This window comes from Colias croceus, chromosome 24 (genome assembly GCF_905220415.1).
Source record: "Colias croceus chromosome 24, ilColCroc2.1".
NCBI classification, from domain to species: Eukaryota; Metazoa; Arthropoda; class Insecta; order Lepidoptera; family Pieridae; genus Colias; species Colias croceus.
The window spans coordinates 3363740-3385043 of record NC_059560.1 but is presented as its reverse complement, the minus strand read 5'-3'; the positions used below and the strand labels follow the sequence as shown (position 1 = coordinate 3385043).

Below are 21304 nucleotides of genomic sequence, written 5' to 3'. Positions count from 1 at the left end.
CCTTAAAGGACCTAACGGGGACCTAACGATCAAGGTCATTTTCGACCCAAAATTCCATAGATGAGGTGCTAAGTTTGCACTGGTGATTATTATGAAGAGTTGTGCTTGATAATATTTGTATCCTGTTTTTTTTAGTTTAAATTAATTAATTAATAAATAATAAAATAGTATTTTCACCAATTTTCATCTTTAGTTAAAGAATAATAATTGTGACATAGAGCACTTTACAAACTACAATATTTTTCACCTCAGAGCAATATAGGTAGGTTTATTGCTCTGAGATTTTCACAGTCTGCTGAACGAATCCGATCGCATGACATTGACAATTCAGAAAAGTTAAAAATGACATTTGCGGACAGTTGTGCTTTGTTATCGTGCCGATTTATTTCTCGTTTTATTAGAAGAAAAAAATTCTTGTGTATTAATACTTGCAGATTTCATATGGATAATAAGCATGAAGCAAAGTCTGCTATGGAAATAGTGAACGTACCACCCATCATATCAACATACCGACATGCTTTACGTACTTTCGATGACAAGTTCAAAAATGATTTCAGCACCAACTTGAACAAATTAAAATCTATGATGGATACATTAAAGGCAGACGATTTCGGCTTCGACAATACTTTCAAAGATCCAGCTACGTGGCGTCGACCCAACAAGGCTCCCTGCACATACATTGAGGTGTTCCAAAACAGTAAAGTTAATATGAGTATATTCATATTAAGACCCGGTTTTAAGATGCCCTTACACGACCATCCACATATGCACGGACTGTTAAAAGTTATATCAGGAGCTGTACGAATAAGAAGTTTTTCAGAATTCCCATTAAAGGAAGTAGTAAGTCAAGTTGATTTTAAAGTTCGTGCTAAACATGAAGCGGCGCGGCTCGCCCAAGGTCTGCACAAACGTAGAAGATTATTTGCGCAAATATCCCAGGATCATGTGTGCACAGACAATTCTCAAACATGCATTTTAACCCCAACTGTATCAAATTACCATGAAATTGAAGCTTTACATGAACCAGTGGCTTTTTTCGACATTTTAGCGCCACCGTACGATACATTTGTAGAAGGAATTGGTCCAAGAAGATGTAGATATTATTATGTAGCTAATGAAATAAGTTCGAGTCTAGTGGAGCTACAAGAAACAACAGTGCCAGAGTGTTTTTATTGTGATCAAGCGCCTTATCTAGGGCCAAATCTTTCATAGGTAATAATTAATATATTTATGCTGGGATACAATCCCAGAGTTACCAAGAGGCGATGAGAACTTGTCTATATTTAAACGTCTAGTTCAAATGTTTTTGTGCCTTTAATTTTAATTATGCACTAACTGCTGCCTTGTTGAATGGCAAGGTTTATAAAGTGGGTTTAGTGTTAGTTGAAGTTTCAATACATTTATAAGTTACCTGTTAATATAGTGTAGGCGATATGGGAGCACACCAAATCACATTTGTAGGCTTTTTTTTGACAACGGCAGCTTTAGATGATACATTGATAAGTCAATTTGTTATTCAAGCCTTAATTGACAAATGCTCAGTTTTATTGATCCCAAAATTAGATAATTTAACATCAAAAATTATATTTGAATTTGTACTTACTTACTTACTTACTAGAGTGCCGCAGGGACCCAAAGTGAGTCTTGGCCTCCGACAATAAGAGCCTCCATTTGACTCTATCCTGCGCCATCTCTTGCCAGTTTTCAATCTGGAGGGTGCGCAGGTCCTTGGCGATTTCGTCTTTCCAGCAGTATTTGAATTTGTGGTAGAAAATAATTATTGGACAATAGTAACTGAGTATGAACCTATTTTCTATGTATACAATTTATTTAATAAATATTAGACTGAATAATTAATTACAATTTTTATTAATAATTTTGACGAAACATCCAAAAATATGAATATTATGAGATGTTTATTAAATCAGAGTTGAATTATTTAATAATTGTGATTAAGAAATATGATTTCTTTTAAATACAAATGTTTTAAATTTTATCACTCTATATAATGAGAGAATCAAAATAAATAATATTAAATAAATCTGCACATGATAATAGCAAACATTTTATTAATTTTATTTTTACTTATTTCTTGAAACTTGTGACTGTAAGCTTCTGCACTTCTTTTAAACTTTCTTATATTAATAACTCAGGCCCCGGAATCACAGACACAATAGAAAATCTATTGTGTCGTGGACCGATCGGGCTGCTTGGGGCTCAATGGGTTAAAAGCAATAAAATTATATATTTTTATAAGAGTAACTTAATAATAATATATAGATTTCATTGCTCATTGACTTCACTTATCTCATTCCAAAACAATTTTCATCACAAATTATACATTCCTTAATCGGTTAACAAAATCACAAAAAACAGTCATTTTAACAAAATATTACCTGATCTCTTGTAAAATTGTATTTAAAATGATGTATTTATAAAAGTATTTTGCAATGTTGATATAAGAGAATTAGTATAAGGTTCCATTGAATAGTAGTACTCATGTGTTCTTGTTATTAAATCTTAATTTTTGTTGAATGATTTTTTTTTATTTTTTACCTAATTTATCCTACTCCTACTATAATATTATAAATGCGAAAGTTTGTGAGGATGTGTGTGTTTGTTACTCTTTCACGCAAATACTACTGAACCGATTACAATGAAATTTAGCACACTTATAAAGGGTGAAAAATCCCACGTGAACGGGAACTATGCTGGTTTTCCTTTGAACACCCGAAGGGCGAAGCCGCGGGCGGAATTCTAGTCATATATGAGTTCATAAAAATACCCTAACCTAAGAGAAATTCGAACTGTGTTCATTGATAAGTAAACAGTCAGTTACTTTTGTTTTTTTTTTTTTATAATGATAAATCTCGGTAAGTGCTTATAAACTTTCTTAAATACCAGTATAGGTATTTCGAAATAAAGGTGTTCAGGTTTGATTGACAAAATATAACGGGTTAAGCAATTTATCACACAGCTTATCTGTTGATGGGCGTAATTTAGTATTTCAGTTGTTTATTTTGTACAACATTATACCCGTTATAAACCGTCCGGTCATCAAACAACCAGAAAAAACGGAGTGTGGCACTCAGGGACTCACTCACTCACTCTGCCGCGGTAAAGCTATTGCATGCTATGCCTTCAAGCCACACCTCCGCCCGTCGGAGTGGGGAGCGTGAGGTTTTTTCGTTACGGAATTTCTTGATTCCGTCCCCGCGCTCAAGGGCCGCGATAGAAGCTATGCAATAACTATTAACTGGCAATAACTTAATAAAACAATTGGAAATTTCGAGAATATTAAATGTGAATAGTATGTTAACTAAAAAGGCAAATCTTACTATAATCTATGATAAGGATCTAGGATGAAATAAAACCCAATGTATTAATTAATGATTTATTAACAGTAAATGAAATGGTAAAGGCACATAGATTTAAATTTTCACAAGCAGAATTACATTCATCTCACAACTTAGAAATGCAATTTTTATCATTGCAAAAAACATAACAAGGTGCGATAAAAAAATTCACTTAAAACATATCGTAACATATCTACGTGATTACGAACACGATTCAACTAAAATCATCACGTTTTTACTATCAAAGATAAGACTGATAAATTTTGAGCACACTCGCAATCTTTATAAATGTTGACAAAATTTTGTATAAAAACACACAATAAATGCTTTTCGGAATTACTTTATTATCACTCGACAAAGTGTATGAAAGTGATAATTTTTTTTTAAATGTCTATTTATTAAAAATCGATATACATAGTAAGGTATTATTTTAAAGGAAATAATTAATCACCTCCATATACAAATCGAGCTGTATTTAAATTTATATATTAAAAGAAACTTCTTAAAAAAGGTATTAAAACAATATTTAATCATTCAAGAACACAATAATAAATTGATATACATAACCAGTCTAATTTTTGATTCATTTAGTTACATACTTTAAATAATATTTATTAGTATTTTTCTATATAATCTATGTTATTAGAATATAATTAATCTCTTTTTACGTTATTATATTGTATTACATATTATATGTTATTTTATTGTGCAGAGAGCTGATAATATATTACAATTTGTTATTCAATATTAAAAATTCGCAATTGATGGCTTTTTGTGTAATTAAAAATAGAACATACAGGTGAGCAATTTTAATCGACAACCATCGTAAAATCTTTCCAAATGTTAATAGATAGGTTCATTATTAATATATTTTATTATTTATTAAAGTGAGATTTATTTTAACCTGCAATAAAGGTAATTTACTAAAAACGAAATACCGTAAAATTAAAAATAATTTCACGTTAATTGAAGCATATTTTTAGACTAGTAACACGTTGTACTGTTAAAATCTCAGGCGACTAGTAACAATGAAAAATTTGTCGATATAGTTATTTGAACACAATTGTCTTTATGCATTGATATGCAGATGTCAAGATATAAAATGACAATAGCTTAAATAAAAAGTAAAAAACAAAATTAATAATAATTTTTTATTCATTACAATATATTACGCATCATCCTAGTTTACTGTATGGATTGTTAAAATAGTGTTTACTTGTGACATAAAATAAAACTCATTTCTACGACATGGCAGTAATATAAAAAAATATAATTTTAACTATTTTATGGGTTGTGCAAAAGGTAAAAAAATAGCTATTCTTGTCATGCAAAAAAAAACTAAAATTGGACGGTTCTAGAATTTTAAAAAATAATAAAAAACCATTGCCAGTCTTTGTGCTATAAACCAACCAATCAGAGTTCAGTATTACGTACAATAGTGAAAATGACATAATTTCAACCAATCACACGCTCTCAATTCTGCCGCCAAAACGTACTACATTTTTTATTAGCTGCCATAATTCTATATAAAAAATAATAACGCCTATTGCAAAAATTAAAAATTTATAATGATACGTAATTAATATTAAACTTATATTACGAGAGATATTCAAAACCTTTTTCTTACTAATAATATTTACTAAAGTCCTTTGAACTTTGGATACTATGATATTTTTAGGGCACAATCCAAAAAGATTTTTTATGGTCATTTTTTTGCCTTTTCTTTATTACTGGGTGACTAAGTTTTTGCATTTGATATATTTATTTTTTTCTTAAAATAATTATTCATGGAAGCTTGTGTTTCGAAAGCATAATAAGTACCAATTAATTTTACCAAAACCTAATGAACCGATTTTAATGAAATTTCGATGAGTGATAGCATTTAGTCTCCAATGATCTTTCATATTCGCACATGTATGACGTCACATTTCTCTAGCATAATTAATTTTTTCCCATTTCGCTTTTGTTAAATATTTTTATTTCTATTAAGGCATCCCTTTTACCTATTAATTTTTTATTTTCATAGCGATGGATCGTCTTATACAGAATTATGCTCCAAGTAAAAAAAAACTTATATTTACATACATAAAATAGTATTTAATTTTTAGATCACATTTGAAAAAACCCAATAAACTACATTATATAAAAAGTCAGATCGCATGTAGACCTAATTTCACAGACTAAATAACCGAGGTTTACTAAAACGGCCGTTTTTATGGCAATTTTAAATTAAGAACACTTTTTTCGTCCATTATTTTTGGTCTAAAATAAAACGGCCGTTTTACCCATTTAACTTTCCATTTAACTGTCGATTAGTTTGTAACTTTATACGACAGTTAAACACCCGGTTAACTCGTAACTTTATCAGTCTGTTAAGTGTCAGTTAAGGTGTAACTTAAGCTGGTAAAGTTGGCCTGTCACCGACACCGCCCGCTAAATCAAACACCGCTTGTGCCACTTCCGCCGCTAATTTGTCAGCCGCCTGGAATAAAATAAGTTTATGTTAAGAAATAAATACTTTATGAATAAATAATAAATAATTTTAAAAGATAATCCATACTAATATTATAAATGCGAAAGTAACTCTGTCTGTCTGTCTGTCTGTTACTCAATCACGCATAAACTGCTGAACCTATTTTCATGAAATTTGGTATGGAGATATTTTGATACCAGAGAAAGGACATAGGCTCCTTTTTAACCCGGAATATGACGCAATCCCGGAAATCCTACGGGTACGGTTACTATGCAGGTTTTTCTTTGACTGCGCGGGCGAAGCCGCGGGCGGAAACCTAGTTCTAAATATAGAACATAATCTTGCAATCATTGTTATGATCACGGTGTTCCGTGTTGATGATAAAAATTAATTAATTAAATAGAAGGGCTATCCTGTTCCATACACACGCACACCTCCCTCAGACACACAAACATCCACACCACATCGCCACATACATACACACACACCAACACACACCAAGTATATCCATCCTTCTGTAAAATATATATATTAGACTGACAGGCCACTAAGAAAAAAATCTATATTATAAAAAAAAAAGACGGGTTGCACTCCGGGAGTGCCGGCAGAAGTGAAAACTTGATTATTAACGTTCAGCATGTTTGATATTTTGGAATGGTATCCGTCTTACGCATGGAATATAAGGGCTAAAAAAAAAAAGAACATTCGTCTTACGCTTTTTCGATCAGGCCACGTGTCCGGACGCGAGTTTAAGATTTTATACCCAACGCCGCTAAAGAGACTGTACTGTATAATAGACTGACAGGCCACTAAGAAAAAAATCTATATTATAAAAAAAAAGAAACATAACCAACCTCCTGCGTATCAGCCTCCGCGTACACTCTCACCACATCCTCAGTACCGGACGGACGGGCGAACGAGCGCCCGCTCGCGTACGAGCCACATAGCTCGTCTATACGCGATTGGAGACCTTCTGGTGTTAGGCATTTACGTTCCGCGTCCGTTGTCGTTATTGTGTTGCGGTCCTGGAATGATAATGCAATGAAATTTTATTTAAAACAAAAATAAAAAATGCATATTATAATCATATAATGCGTTGTTAATTTGCTTATCCTTTACTGAATTTGGCAAACACTACACCATTGAACAAATACGCTACATCATTAAAGCAAAACAGATCCTATTTTCTATTCTACCCTCGCTGTTTTCAAGTAATTCTTGTTCTAAGTAAACATAGAACGTAAAATCTCGATCAAATTAACTCAATAAACGAATGTCGGACCTATAATACTCACTTGTATGGTAACCTTCAATTGCCTGCACGGTAAGCCGGTATAGCCTTCATACCACTGTTTAGCGTCCATGCCCCTAGCGCCTAACACCGTTGCTACTAGCAACCAATCCAATATACCTACCCAAACTTTTTCTTTATTTCCCATACCTTTTTCCTAACTTTTCCATATTATACATATTATATTATTACTTACTTGTATGGTAACCTTCAGTTGTCTGCACGGTAAGTCGGTATAGCTCTCGTACCATTGCTTAGCGTCCATGCCTCGAGCACACAATACAGTTTCAACAAGGAACAGGTCGGATATAGCGTCGCCGACCGTTTCGTTCGTCGTGTCTATAAAGTTGAGCAACAGTTGCGCAGCTTTGCGTTGCTCTGTGTCGCTGGAATTTTATTTTATATGTTAATAAAAAGGGAATCACAAAAATCGGTTTACGAGATGTGAAATACATTCTAATCGAGAAACTCCTCAATTTTTGACGTCAGTTGAATAAGAATGATAGTTTGATGAAATAAATTATAATAATTTCTTTAGGCTGTCTTGGAGTAAGGCGACAATTTTGGTATCTTTCACTTTTGACACGTGTGCTCAGCACTTACGCTCTTTTTTATTTCTACAAAATCGAACTATCCCTACCACAAAATCTCATCAAAACGAGTCTCACCCTTCCTGAGCGATCTTCGCTACAGTGCTCTTAGTGACGTCACTGTACACTACCGTACCGTGGCCGTTAGCTTCGAAGTAAACTCCGACATCGTACGATAATGCCGCGTGGTGTAAATGTTTCACGCCCGTTTTTACGCAAGTCACTGGTACTTTCTGGAAACAATTACTAGCTTATTATTATTGTTATTTTTTTTTTTAATAAAATAAAGTTAAGACTCAGAAACACAAACACATGAAATATGCAGATCCAATTTGCAGGTACATACATTTTGTAATAACCAGAGTGTAAACAATGACCCCTATGCTAGGTTAAACCTGTGTTATAGGGGTCAACATTTTAGTTGTACACAAATAAGCATTAGTGTAAACAGAATATAGCTTAAAATCAGGCTTATTTCTGAGAAGCTTCTTTTACAGACGATTAGAACATAAAAAAGGTAAATAATGATAACTATTCAACAAAATTCATCAAAAGTTTGGTGAGTTTAGCATGTACGTTTTTATTATTTTGTCATAGCAACCAAATTACTATTACCGCTCGAAATTTTTACACATTAAAAAATCCTTTTAAATTCAAAGGCCAACCTCATCCCACCCACCAAAAAATATTTTTTTTTTCATATTTTTCCAAAAAAACCGTATTTATTTCACTCACCAATTCCTCAGAAATATATCTCGTAGATGCACCATTAGCATACGCCGTTTGTACTAAACCGAGTCTCAAATGTGTCGCGTCACATGCCTTTAGTAGTTCCGTGATATATGACGCTAGAAGAGTCGCTATACGATCGCCGTCTAGAAGGTGCATTTTAGATCTGAAATACATGAAAATTATTTGGTTGAGAAAATATAAATGAATGATTAAAAATAAAAAAAAACGACGTGTGTCACTCGGGGACTGCCGCGGTTGCGCTATTGCATGCTATGCCTTCAAGCCACACCTCCGCCCGTCGGAGTGGGGAGCGTGAGGTATTTTCGTTACGGAATTTCTCGATTCGGTCCCCGCGCTCAAGGCCCGCGATAGAAGCTATGCAATAGCTCAATACTAAGATTTATATCGAATGTAACGTTTAATACAACATCTATAAATATAAGATTGCTGATATTGTTATATCTATTTGAATATTAGTTAAAATATGCTAACGCAGCAAATAAAATTGTATGTATAACATTCATTGACGTATTATAAACAAGTAGTCGACAATCATCAACTTTGTATGTAACTCCGTTTTGTTTGCATTTTTGTTAACGTATTGTTACTAAATTCTATGTACGTTTTGGTATTATTACTGTAAGTACAAAAAATAATTCTGTTTCAATAAATAAATAAAAGGTATCAAAAAATGTCCTAGCGGCGTCGCATAAAAACGTAAATAGAAATTAAAATCTTATCACATACAAAGTCAAAAGTATCGATAATAATTAAAAAACTCTGCCCGATACATGTGTAGGCAGAGTTTTGATTAGGACAATTTTTGTGTCAAACTTTGTTTATTGTACTTATGTCAATGTCACCTAAGGATTAAAAATTATTTTTTCCATTACAGAATTTGATTTTTTTTTTATTAATTAGCATAAAAACTCACTCGTCATCCAAATAATAATACACGATTCTGTCAGCATCGCCATCTAACGAGGCCACTCTTTGGTATGGAACGTGTTCGACTCCCACCGGTTGCTTTTGGGACACTTTCACGAAATCTGCTCCACACTGTAATGTGATAAAAATTAATAGTGTAATAAAAATTTGGTAAATTGAAAAATATGAACTATTTGCTTGTGCACTATGCACTATATGTATTTTGAAACTACTAGCTTAATTAACTGAAATAAATATGGAAAAAATTATCATACTGGGTTCTTAGTTTCATTAGAGATGACTAATTTTAAGAGATTTTGTCTTCAATCATCATATCACATTTATTTTTGTTTCTTGTAGTGCTTAAAGAATATATTTTAACATTTTCTGAGTTAGTAAATGACAAATATGTATATCGAAACTTTTTAGTTTTCGATTTTACAACATTTCCTACCGCTCACTTCAGCAATATCCACATAAAATCTATCTCAATATTTTTCGAAATTAAAAAAAAAACTCACATTCAAATTCAATTTCCCGCCATTGCCGCCCAAATTGAAGAGCACTAAATCCAATTCTCCATCGAGTGTTTTCTTGATAATATTTAGCTTTTTACCCCCCACGCCATTAGCGCCATCTACATATAAAGTTGTATTGTAATTGCCGGCGACTGGTAGCTTTTGGCGTATGTTCTTGAACGCGCCGACTATTTTCTCGTAGTAACCTGAGAAAAAAATGCATTTTTTTGTATTATTATCGCACTACAGGTACTTTCAAATACAATACCTAGTAAACAATTATTATATTGATCTTACAAAAAACAAAAAAATATTTATTTCATTGACATCGACTGCAACGATTGGAGTCACAAGACGCTTAATAAAACATGCATTGAAATTTGCACCTTATTGCGTGGCAGTAATGCTCAAAGTCTATCTTACTCATTACTCTGCCTAATACACACAGAGTTGCAGAATGAAGAGTTTTTCTTCAGACATTTTTATAATAAGTATGATTGTAAACCTACTTATTTATTGTAAATCAATGATTTATGTTCATACATTCTAGTTTCTAGCTGTTCAACGTATGGATTAATAAAATCGTTTATTATATAGTTTATTCACATAAATTATATTTAAAAAAAATAATACCTTCTTCTGTAGGAGTTCCATACGTATTATCATTCCTACATTTAACACAATAATGCAACATGGGGGTAGTCACAATGCCGAACTCTTTGGCTGTGCCTTTCAGCGCCATTACGCCGTGAACCGCCGCCGCAGCTAGACGTGGGCTTGTGTATCTGTTGAAAAATAACGAAAATATTTGATTTTTTTGCATTATTTTGGTTTGTAATTTAGAATGGATTACAGGTTTTTTAACATATACATATATAATAAACGTTTATTTTTATAAAGTATTTTATTTAGTATTAGAAATATTTGGCTAATATTCCGAATTTTAAAATTGTATATATTTCATGTCAATAAACTAACTAACTACTATAGCGGATATTCAAAGTATTAGCCAAAGTTTAGTAAAAACATAAATATTTTCTTTTATAAAATTAAATCAAAAGACAAAACTTACCTTGTGTCCATTCCAATATAAACACTCGCCTTCAGAGCCATATCAGCATTTACTTCTTTGATTATTTCCCCCGTTGTTGATTCTAAGTCATTGTCACTGAAAATTAATAAAACATATACTTATTAGAAATTTAAAAAAACGACATCTCCTAAATTTATAACGAAAGAGCATCTTCTATATTAAGAGGATACAAAGTGCTTCAAAAAGAAGTCAACTATTCAGTAAGCCGTTATCTTCATAGTAGTGCTCTACGAGATTTACTTTCGTTGTTCTTAGTGCGTTCGTAAAGATTCTATGCAATGTTCTAATACTGAATAACACTGAATTCGAGTTTATGTTTACACTAAAAGATCACAAAAGAATGCTCTATGTTCGTTTGGTCTAAATGCACGGTAACTATCATTACGTTCACAATAAACTGTTTTAAATAAATCTATACTAATATTATAAAGAGAAAAGGTATGTATGTATGTAGGTATGTATGTATGTATGTATTGGTTTTCACGCATAAACTACTGAACCGATTATAATGAAATTTAGCACACATATAGAGGGTAACTTGGATTAACACATAGGATAGGTTTTAACCCGGAAATCCCACGGGAACGGGAACTATGCGGGGTTTCCTTTGAAAACGCGGGCGAAGACGCGGGCGAAAAGCTAGTACAACAATAAATAAATACCTGACATTAGCCATCCTCGTAGCGATCGCCTCCCAGCTCTGTTCCAGCATCTCGCCATCCGGGTCGATCAGCTTCACACCGTTGTCTGGCTCCAGATTGTGCGACGCTGTTATCATCATGCCTATTGTGCGGCCTGGAATATTAAAAAATATAGATTTTCGATGTGTTTACAAAAAAAAAAACATAAGTAATTTTAAATATTTAATTCAGAACTTGCTCTGTTTTCTGAATAAAGGTTTATAGACTGTTAGGTCACGTTTAAGGATGATTTATCTGCGCAAATGCACGCACGCACGCACACGGACGCACATTGACGCGTATACGTACACGTACTCAAACATGCACACAGACGAATACATTGAGGTATTTGATCGTATTGATTAATGATAATGGGAAAGTGATATGCATATTTCGATTATAATTACATATTATCAAATAAATTATAGCTAGTTGCATCTCTCAGTCTTTTTAAATCTTAGATAGTCTAGTTGTAACAAATATAAAATACTTCTATCCATACTGACACAATAGACAACCGACACATAAATCTAGAAAAGGTCAAATAGTCAAGGTCTTGAATGTACACTAAAGGTAACCTGTCTAGCTTAGCCTACGAATTCAAATATGGGCCGAAAAATAACATGTTTCTGTTATCTGTATAGTGTATACATTCTTAGATATATCCTTCACTATAATTAAATAATATGTATGCAAATTAACAAAGTCTAACTAAGTACCTATTTAATTATATTTTTTAACTGTCCCTACCAGAAACGTAGTAAGCTTGTGTGATTCCTTTTTAAGACGATTTTCACCATAATATATTAAAACATTTAACAAATCCATTTACAATTATATCGCTACTCATATCATAGAAAGCGAATTACCCACATCTTTACATAGACACAAATATATCCTACCCATAGAAACAGACGCATCCACAATTCATGACGTCACAAACGATTTCCTGCAAGCAGGTAAATGGTATCCAAATATAACATGACCCAACTGCAGTAGAGACAATCGTTCAATTGTTTCAAGAAAGGATGTTACAACGGCGCGTTCTGAATTTCGTATCTATAGTTTGATTGTAGATAAAGATAATACATGGATTGTTGTTTTGTTTATGCAAATTATACGTTTTTTTCTTCGTAAATAAATACTAAGCTTCGTAAATAAAATGAATACCGCTATATAGACACTCGAAAGTTTTATTAAGCTTTTGTAATTATATGACATACAATGTGCTACCTACTCTATAATATTATTAATAGAATATGCAACTAGTTAATACTTAGAAGAAATATCTATGAAGCTTATATGTATATTAGATAAATTTTGCCAACGAAAACCTATAAAAACTAAAAGTATCAAGTAAAACGATCCCCTAATGGAATGGCACTATACAATCCTAAACTATCAACTATGTTTATTCTGACGCACGGCACACCTACGTATCTACGCAAACGAATTATAATCACTACAAATGATAACGTTATGGGACAAGTTGTCCCGGACAACAGCCGATTAAATCACGAAGAGATTACAATGTTATCATAGATTGTTCCGATTCAGTACTATTTAATAAACGCTTACTCATTTGCCGACAATGTTCATATAACGTTTATAGTAGGTACCTACTTGATGTTTGCGATTACATAAAATACTAGCTGCGCTTCGCAGTTTCACCCCCGTGGCTCCGCTCCTGTTGGTCTTAGTGTAATGATATATAGCCTCCCTCGATAAATGTTCTATCTAACACCGAAATAATTTTTCAAATCGGTCCAGTAGTTCCTGAGATTAGCGCGTTAAAACAAACAAACTCTTCAGCTTTATAATATGAGTATAGATTGTATGCGTCTAGTTTTTTTAGTAGATAACGACAGTAAGCAAAATTGCTTATGTAAACAAAAATATGAATAAAATGAAATCTCTAACAGTCTAGCAACAACCAAGCTCACACAAGTAACTACAATAACTGAGTTCCCTTATCATTAATGATAAAAAAAAGAATTACTCGAGTGTTTAGAAAATATGGGCGAAGACTTATCATAATACTAATTTGCTAAAACAGGTTAGAATATCCCCAAGTAAAAGTATAAATAACATGTATTCCCATACGATCCGTGAGGGAAGCTATGACCTACATTTCTAACTTGGCCTTTCCTGCATCATATCCTAGTCGCAAAGCAATCAGTTTCCTGATTGCTCAATTTCCTATCGGAAAAGTAACCTGTTTGCTGATTTTCTGGGAATTAAAAAGCTTGCCTTTCTTACAAACGCGCCTAAATATTGAAACAGTGGATACTGGATAGTCTTCTTGTACGTATTACAAAGAGATACCTATCCGTGTATCGTAAAAGTAATATAATATATATTGTTACTAGATTTCCGCCCGCAGCTTCGCCCGCGTTTGCAAAGGAAAACCCGCATAGTTCCCGTTCCCGTGGGATTTCCGGGATAAAAACTATCATATGTGTTAATCCAAGTTACCCTCTATATGTGTGCTAAATTTCATTGTAATCGGTTCAGTAGTTTTTACGTGAAAGAGTAACAAACATCCATACATCCATACAGACTTTCGCATTAAGGGCCCTTAGTAGGTGAACACGGCAAAATGGACTGTTTTCTATGAGCTATAATTGAAAATATTGAAGTTTTTTCGAACTGAAATTTCTAATATGTATTACAGAACGTATAAGTGATGGGATGACTGTTTCCAAAACACGATTGGAAAAATTTTGCTCGATAAAAAAAAATCCTGAGGTTACCTCTAAAATATCATATAAATGCTCATTACAACCGTATTTTACGAAAATAATTCGTATAAAATCATAAATACATAGGTATTTACCTTCTCGATTTCGTGACTGTTTTAGATTTAGAAAATACTAAATATTTTCATTCACTTTTTGATAAAAATGTGAATGGCGCTTACGATTTTTAGTTTCGAGCACATTGATTCCATACAAAACGCGGACCCCCTCACCGCTTACCTCAGGCCCGAATAGCTGAATTTTCGCTGACCGCCTAACCCCCCTTAAGTAAAACAATGCTAATTTGACGAATGTTTATTTTGTTCTGATATGTAATGTGAATGCAGTAGGTCGGTAAAATGTCAATGCAGTAGGAGAAATTAGAATCAGAAAGTCCAAAAGTCGACCGGGTCACCTACGACAATTTTGTAGAGTTCTCATAACTCATATACCTACCTATATGGCAACAATTATCATTCATATCATTGTAATGTCTTGGCCTAGTTACTACCGTTAATCTTCCGTATTAAAAGAATCCCAATAATAATAATCGGATTAGAACAACGGAAGACGATGTATTCACTATTCTGTATAGGTATAATATGGGAAAGGTCGCGCTTACAATTTAGCAGTTAAGCGAAAATCGATTCAGCACATATGGAATTAAGGTCGATATACCTATGCAGATGTTACATAAGGCTTTGGGGTATTAGATGTGCAATGCAATGAGTAACAATTCAATGTATTTACACGAGGGAGTAGGCCAAGTTCTTGTACCAATTGGGTCGTTGTTACGATAAAATTAAAACTGTCTTCTAGGAAGATGCAAATGTACAACACATGTTTTTAAAGGAATCGTATTGCGACTCTACAATCTACATAGTAGGTAATAATGAGGTATTTTAGTCACCATTTTTTGGGTCGAGTTTGATAGCTATCTATACTACTTATACTAATATAAAATATTATAAAGCTGAAGAGTAAGACTGTAGGCGATATCATCACACTAAGACCAATAGGATCGGAGCAATGCGAGTAAAACCGCGGGGCACATATTGTAGTTCTTATATTAATTGCCTAATCGCTTTATTTCTAGCATAGCATAAGTAGGCTATAAATAAAGGTTTCATAATTAATCGGGTCACTATTGCACTTATAAGGTTACTTCATCGAGATGTTTGTAAGATAACTGATAATAGCAGTGTTATCAACATAAATTCAATTATCTATACTAATTTTATAAAGCTGAAGAGTTTGTTCGTTTGTTTTAACGCGCTAATCTCAGGAACTACTAGTCCGATTTGAAAAATTCTTTCGGTGTTAGGAAGCCCATTTATTGAGGAAGGCTATAGGCTATATAATATTATCACGCTAAAACCAACAGGAGCGGAGCAATGCGAGTGAAACCGCGGGGTACAGCTAGAATAATTACTATAAGCTTACTAAGTACAATAATTTTAAGTAAAAATGTAATAAATCTAAGGTAATAAGTTACAAATGTTGTGTTAACATTAACGATACTATGTATAACGAAGTTATAGGTAAACCAGAATCTGATGGCAATTAGGGAAATCAAAATTTGGAGTGTGCAACCCTAGGGAAAATGGACTGAACGATCTTGATACTGCTTATTTTTTATTTTGTCCTCAATATCATTAGTCACATTACATAAGTGGACAATACTGTACTTAATAATGAGATATCCACTTAATATTATGTAAGTATAATTGTATAAGTAGTATGTACAAACTTACATGTATAATATACAATTATACATATAACTTTTATACAGGTAATACATATTAATATTTACACATAGGTACCTATATTTGTATATTCATTACCAGTATGCCATGTGAAAATATCGATATAATGATAATATAGATCAAAACTGCTTATAATTTTTTATAAAATAAAATAAAAATAAAATAAAACTATGTTTATTTACGTAAGTATTAACAGATACACACATTATAAAATTGACTTGGACAGCTTGGACTTGACGAATAGAAATATTGGAAACTCCTGTAATAAATTTTCATAAAACTATATTCTAATCAACAAACAATATTATAGTTACCTACATATAATATTTTTTTAATTTAAAGTATCAAAACGGGTAAGTCCAATTTACCAATAAAATTTTCAAAATTGAAAATTGTGATGTGTTTAACCCTTCTTTATCGAATTTTTTTCTATACAATATAATAAACAACACCTCTTGCTTGTGATCGCAGCGGCTTTTTCGACATTTTCGAAGATTTTTTTAGACAAAATCCTAAAAATTATTCATCAACTGCAAAAAAGACAAATAATTTGACAACCAATTTGATAGTTGTCAAATAAGTTGTCACATGAAAATCTTTTATTTCTTAAATATAAATATGCCATCAGATTCTGGTACAACATTAATTTCATAAATATTGACTGTGCTCGTTCCCGGGTCTAAAGTTTGGAGTGATGAAAATGATGTATTTTAATTTTTAATTAAGACTAGGTACGCTTTCTGTTTTAATTAACTTATTAGTAATAACAGTTCTATAAACTTTATTTATATAAGTAGCTACGCTATACGTATAACAAGATATTATTTGAAACATCCAGGTAATGTTTATTATTTATTTATTTTTAGCCGCGCGTCAATTTCACCCAAATCCATTGAGCCGTTTTGCGGATACATTCACATTGAATAAATATCAATATTAGTGTAACTGTTAAAATAATATCTAGATATCTACCTATACATACTGAAGACTCTAGATATCAATACTTTCATACTGAAAGCTGACGCAACTATTTTCAAAGTCGGTTAAGAATAAACCGAAAGTATGAGTCACTCACCATTTTTACACCTGGATCGAATAACCGCCAGCAATCCCATGCGATAAACAACATGCTCCAGCAAACTGGCTCTGAAAAGAAATACATTATATAAATATATCTCTATATATAAAAATGAATCCCTATTTCCCTTGATCACGGCATCACGCGTGAACGGGTGGAAACTGGAACGATTTCGATAATTATTTTTTTATAATATTCCTTGAAGTACGAGGATGGTTCTTAGGCCGTGCGCAGACGACAGACTATCCGTGACGCACTTTTTAGTCTGTCAAAATAGAACCTATGAAATTATATGCAGTAACGCACACGACGCGCAAAAAGTCCGGCGCACAAAAAATCCGTGTAATTCGGGCAGATCGCACCGCGCCGCATCGCGCCGCTCCGCACAAAAAGTCTGTGAAAAAAATAGAACGTTTGCTTCAACAAGCGCTAACGCAGACGGCGCACACTTTAGTCGGCAATCTGCAATTGCTAGGGACGTACGCACGCGATCTATTATCATGCCAGAGGTCGATGTAAATAAGTTAATTCAAGAAATTCAAAACAGACCAGCAATTTATGACACTTCTAAGGCGGAATACCATGATAGACATTTAAAATTGCATTGGACCAATGCACCTCCTCATTGTTGTTTCTGAATGAGTCAAAGCAGGTCTCGAAATAAATAGCAACTCATCAAATGTAGTAACAGACATTTTATAAAATTTGAAAAAAATTGCCGGATGTTGTTTCAGAATCGAATGTTTAGTATGGAACTGTCCCTTCAGTAATCTTTCCGAAAGTATAGGATGTACCCAAAATTCTCTATTTCTTCTTCTTTTTCTGTACTTCATGTACAAAATAATACTTCGCGATCTCTGCACGATTTCCATAGCGTCTACGTCCCTACAGCTCTGCCGACAAAATGATCGAAGATGTGCGTCGTGTGCGTTGAGTCTGTGAAAAATCCGCGACCGACTTTTTGCGCGTCATGCAGACTTTTTGTGCGCCGCAGACTCGATCGCACAAAAAGTGTGCCGTCTGCGCAGGGCCTTATGGCGAAAACGTAAAAACAAAACAGGCGAACGAACAGCGAAGCCGGGGCGGACTGCATTATATTATATACTGCAGTATATTTATAAACATCTACGAATTATCTATCACTAGTTTAGTGATTACATAGTATAAAACAAAGTCGCTGTCGCTGGCTGTTTGTCCGTCTCTATGTATGCTTAATCTTTAAAACAACGCAATGGATTTTAATGCGATTTTTTCAATAGATAGAATGATTCTCGAGGAAGATTTTAGTATATAATTTATTAGGTTTTAGACAACGCGGGCGGAAAGCTAGTTATTATTATAAAGCGGTCGAACGTGCTAATTTCACGAAAAATAAAAGCATCATTTCATATTGAAAAGTCTGCATATATTTAAAACATTCTAATTTATTATTTTAGCTACATTTTTGCAATATTCCTTGCTCTAATTCCTTAGTGATTAAGCAATTATTTATTTGATAATGAGTATGATGAAATATAATAAAAACTAGCAATGATTAATTATAAAACTCTTATTATAAGGATAATAACATTTTTTTATGCTAACAATATTTAGATAAATATGTACCTATTCTATCTATCAATTTTTCTTAAAATAATTGATGTTAATATTTATCTTTCAAATAACTCACATATAAAAATTTTCAATCTCTCTCTTGCAGAGTAAGACCATGATTTCATTTTATGAACCAAAAGATAAGATAGGCCTACCCAAATTCCTAGTACTAATTATATAAATTCGAAAGTGTAACTCTTTCACACGAAAACTAATGGAGCTATTTTAATAAATCTTTTACCAATAGAAAGCTAGATCTTTTCCGAGTAACTATAAACTAAAAAGTAAGCGAAGCTGGGACTGACACCTAGTAATTAGTAAATAATCTACATGGTTTGTAGTGATAAATCTATATCACATAATTACATATTATAAAACAAAGTTGTTTTCTCTGTCAATATGTCCCTATGTATTTTAAAATATTTCAAACTACGCAACTTTTAGACAAAGCGGGCGAAACCGCGGACGAAAAGCTATCTCAATAAATTACTCCAAAAGCTGCACATTACTAAATATAGATAAAAACTATCTCTTAGGGTTAACTCTTAAATAGTCGCAGGTTATTTCCATATCAAAACTTCTTAATAGGCATTTCCAATAAATAAAAGTATTTTGATAAGATCATAAGAGCTTGGCTATCGGCCAACAGATTTCAAAGCACTTTCTTACTAAGTGTGTTTTTATAGTATCATAGTGTTTTCTTTATTTTATACTAATGATGGAGATGTGGGAATCGTTAGTTCTTTAAATTTGAAGATCTGTGTCCCCTTGTATGTATGTATTTATTAATTTGTATGTATCTTGGGGTCAGTATCAATTTTGTTTCGTACGTTAATTTCCTTTTAAACATGGTTTTATTAGCTAAACCTTTATATTTTTATATTTGAATCTATACTAATATTATAAAGCTGAAGAGTTTGTTTGTTTGATTGAACACACTAATCTCAGGAACTACTGGTCCGATTTGAAAAATTCTTTTGGTTTTAGATAGCCCATTCATCGAGGAAGGCTAATAGGCTATATATCATCATGCTAAGACCAACAGGAGGGGAGTCACACGGGTGAAACCGCAGAGCGCAGCTAGTATAATATCATGTTTTTATATAATAGTTTCTTTTAGACTTGATTTTGTCCCACTATTTAATTCAAACTTTGTAGTCTTATCAAGGATTGGTAACAATAAAATAATTTCATTTATTAAAGCATTTTAGCTTTTTTACCATATTATTTATATTATTTATACAAAGTAGCATTTAATGTTCTACTAGAATTTCTAGAAGAAGAATTGAACCTAGATTCTGTCATATTTGTGTAACATGGTAATGACTTACCAAAGGGGAAGTAAATATTAATTTTAGTACTTAAAGAAATGATACAATAATAAATTTTCAACCATAGTTGAAACTAGAATGTCTTCTTTCATGTTAACCAGAGTCTCGCACTTTTATATGAAAATGTGTAAACTTATTTATGTAACTGATGTGAGAAAATAAACTCTTTTATTTTTATTTTGACGATACGGAATCTTATTGGAAAAAAATAGTTTCCAAGTTTAATTTGTAGCATGAACAATTTTAATAAAAAATATACAAATACAACAACAATCTTGAGTTTCTACCTATAAGATCTAAAAAACTATACAAGGAACTTTGACCCCAAATAAGATCATTATGAACATAACATAGATACATAAATGAGTAATCATCTAATATGGTTAGTAAGTATGTATAATAGTTATACAGATTAATTAAATTCAATGTCAGGTGAGCAAATGCAATTAATTACGACTAAATAACGAGGTTTTACTCTATTTATGTGTGTATGGTTTCTAATTATTGATCGTTATTGAAGTATTGAGATATAAAGCATCCCTTGTATTAATTTAAACACAGGAAAGTCATTGACCACTGTAAAGGAGACTTCCCGTTATAAAATATTTATTGGTGACTCATGAATTACTACTATGAATGAACGTAAAAGGATATTGTGTCCTTAGCGCATTTGCTTACGTGACACATTCCAAAAGCACACAATATGTCTCTAAGATTTGGCCTAGTTTTGCAACATTTAACTGCCGCAAATGGAAAATACGCTCTTATTGATTCTATACTGCAGTACAACGAAAATAGTTACTCACTTTGTGCGGAATCCGGCAGTGCCGTATTGTATGAAAACGTCCGTTGTTTTTGGGTGCATTTCTCTTGCGAACGCGTACACGACTCGTAAACTACTCGGCGGCATTCTCTCCGGTTTTATTAATTTATAAGGCCGCGAAACAAGTCAAGCACAATCACTTGGAATCAACAAACGAGATTTCCTCATTCCCGCTTTGACAACGACGAATTGATTACGAAAATTCATGGAATGTCAAACTCCAAATATCAGATGTCAAAGATAGTATTTATAACCCGATAAATTTAAATTAAAGGAATGTAATGGCGATTTGAAAGATATTTTTAGCCATCTAAT

The 21304-nt window shown here is 32.7% G+C and overlaps 2 protein-coding genes across 2 annotated transcripts; one reads left to right on the top strand and one right to left on the bottom strand.

The window, feature by feature from the left end:
• Nucleotides 1-342: 342 nt before the first annotated feature.
• Nucleotides 343-1919, top strand: LOC123702862 (2-aminoethanethiol dioxygenase). Its single transcript, XM_045650695.1, has one exon. It carries the CDS (start codon nucleotides 343-345, stop codon nucleotides 1210-1212), a length of 870 nt encoding a protein of 289 aa, XP_045506651.1. The 3' UTR covers nucleotides 1213-1919.
• Nucleotides 1920-5191: 3272 nt separating this feature from the next.
• LOC123702979 (phosphoacetylglucosamine mutase) lies at nucleotides 5192-21197 on the bottom strand. The gene is made up of 12 exons (XM_045650853.1): nucleotides 20973-21197; nucleotides 17240-17310; nucleotides 11643-11775; nucleotides 10960-11055; nucleotides 10521-10672; nucleotides 9891-10093; nucleotides 9377-9501; nucleotides 8446-8605; nucleotides 7789-7943; nucleotides 7317-7506; nucleotides 6684-6854; nucleotides 5192-5838 (listed from the first exon to the last, which is right to left on the bottom strand). The coding sequence occupies exons 1-12, from the start codon at nucleotides 21074-21076 to the stop codon at nucleotides 5752-5754; spliced, it is 1647 nt and encodes a 548-aa protein (XP_045506809.1). The 5' UTR covers nucleotides 21077-21197; the 3' UTR covers nucleotides 5192-5751.
• Between the last annotated feature and the right edge of the window lie 107 nt (nucleotides 21198-21304).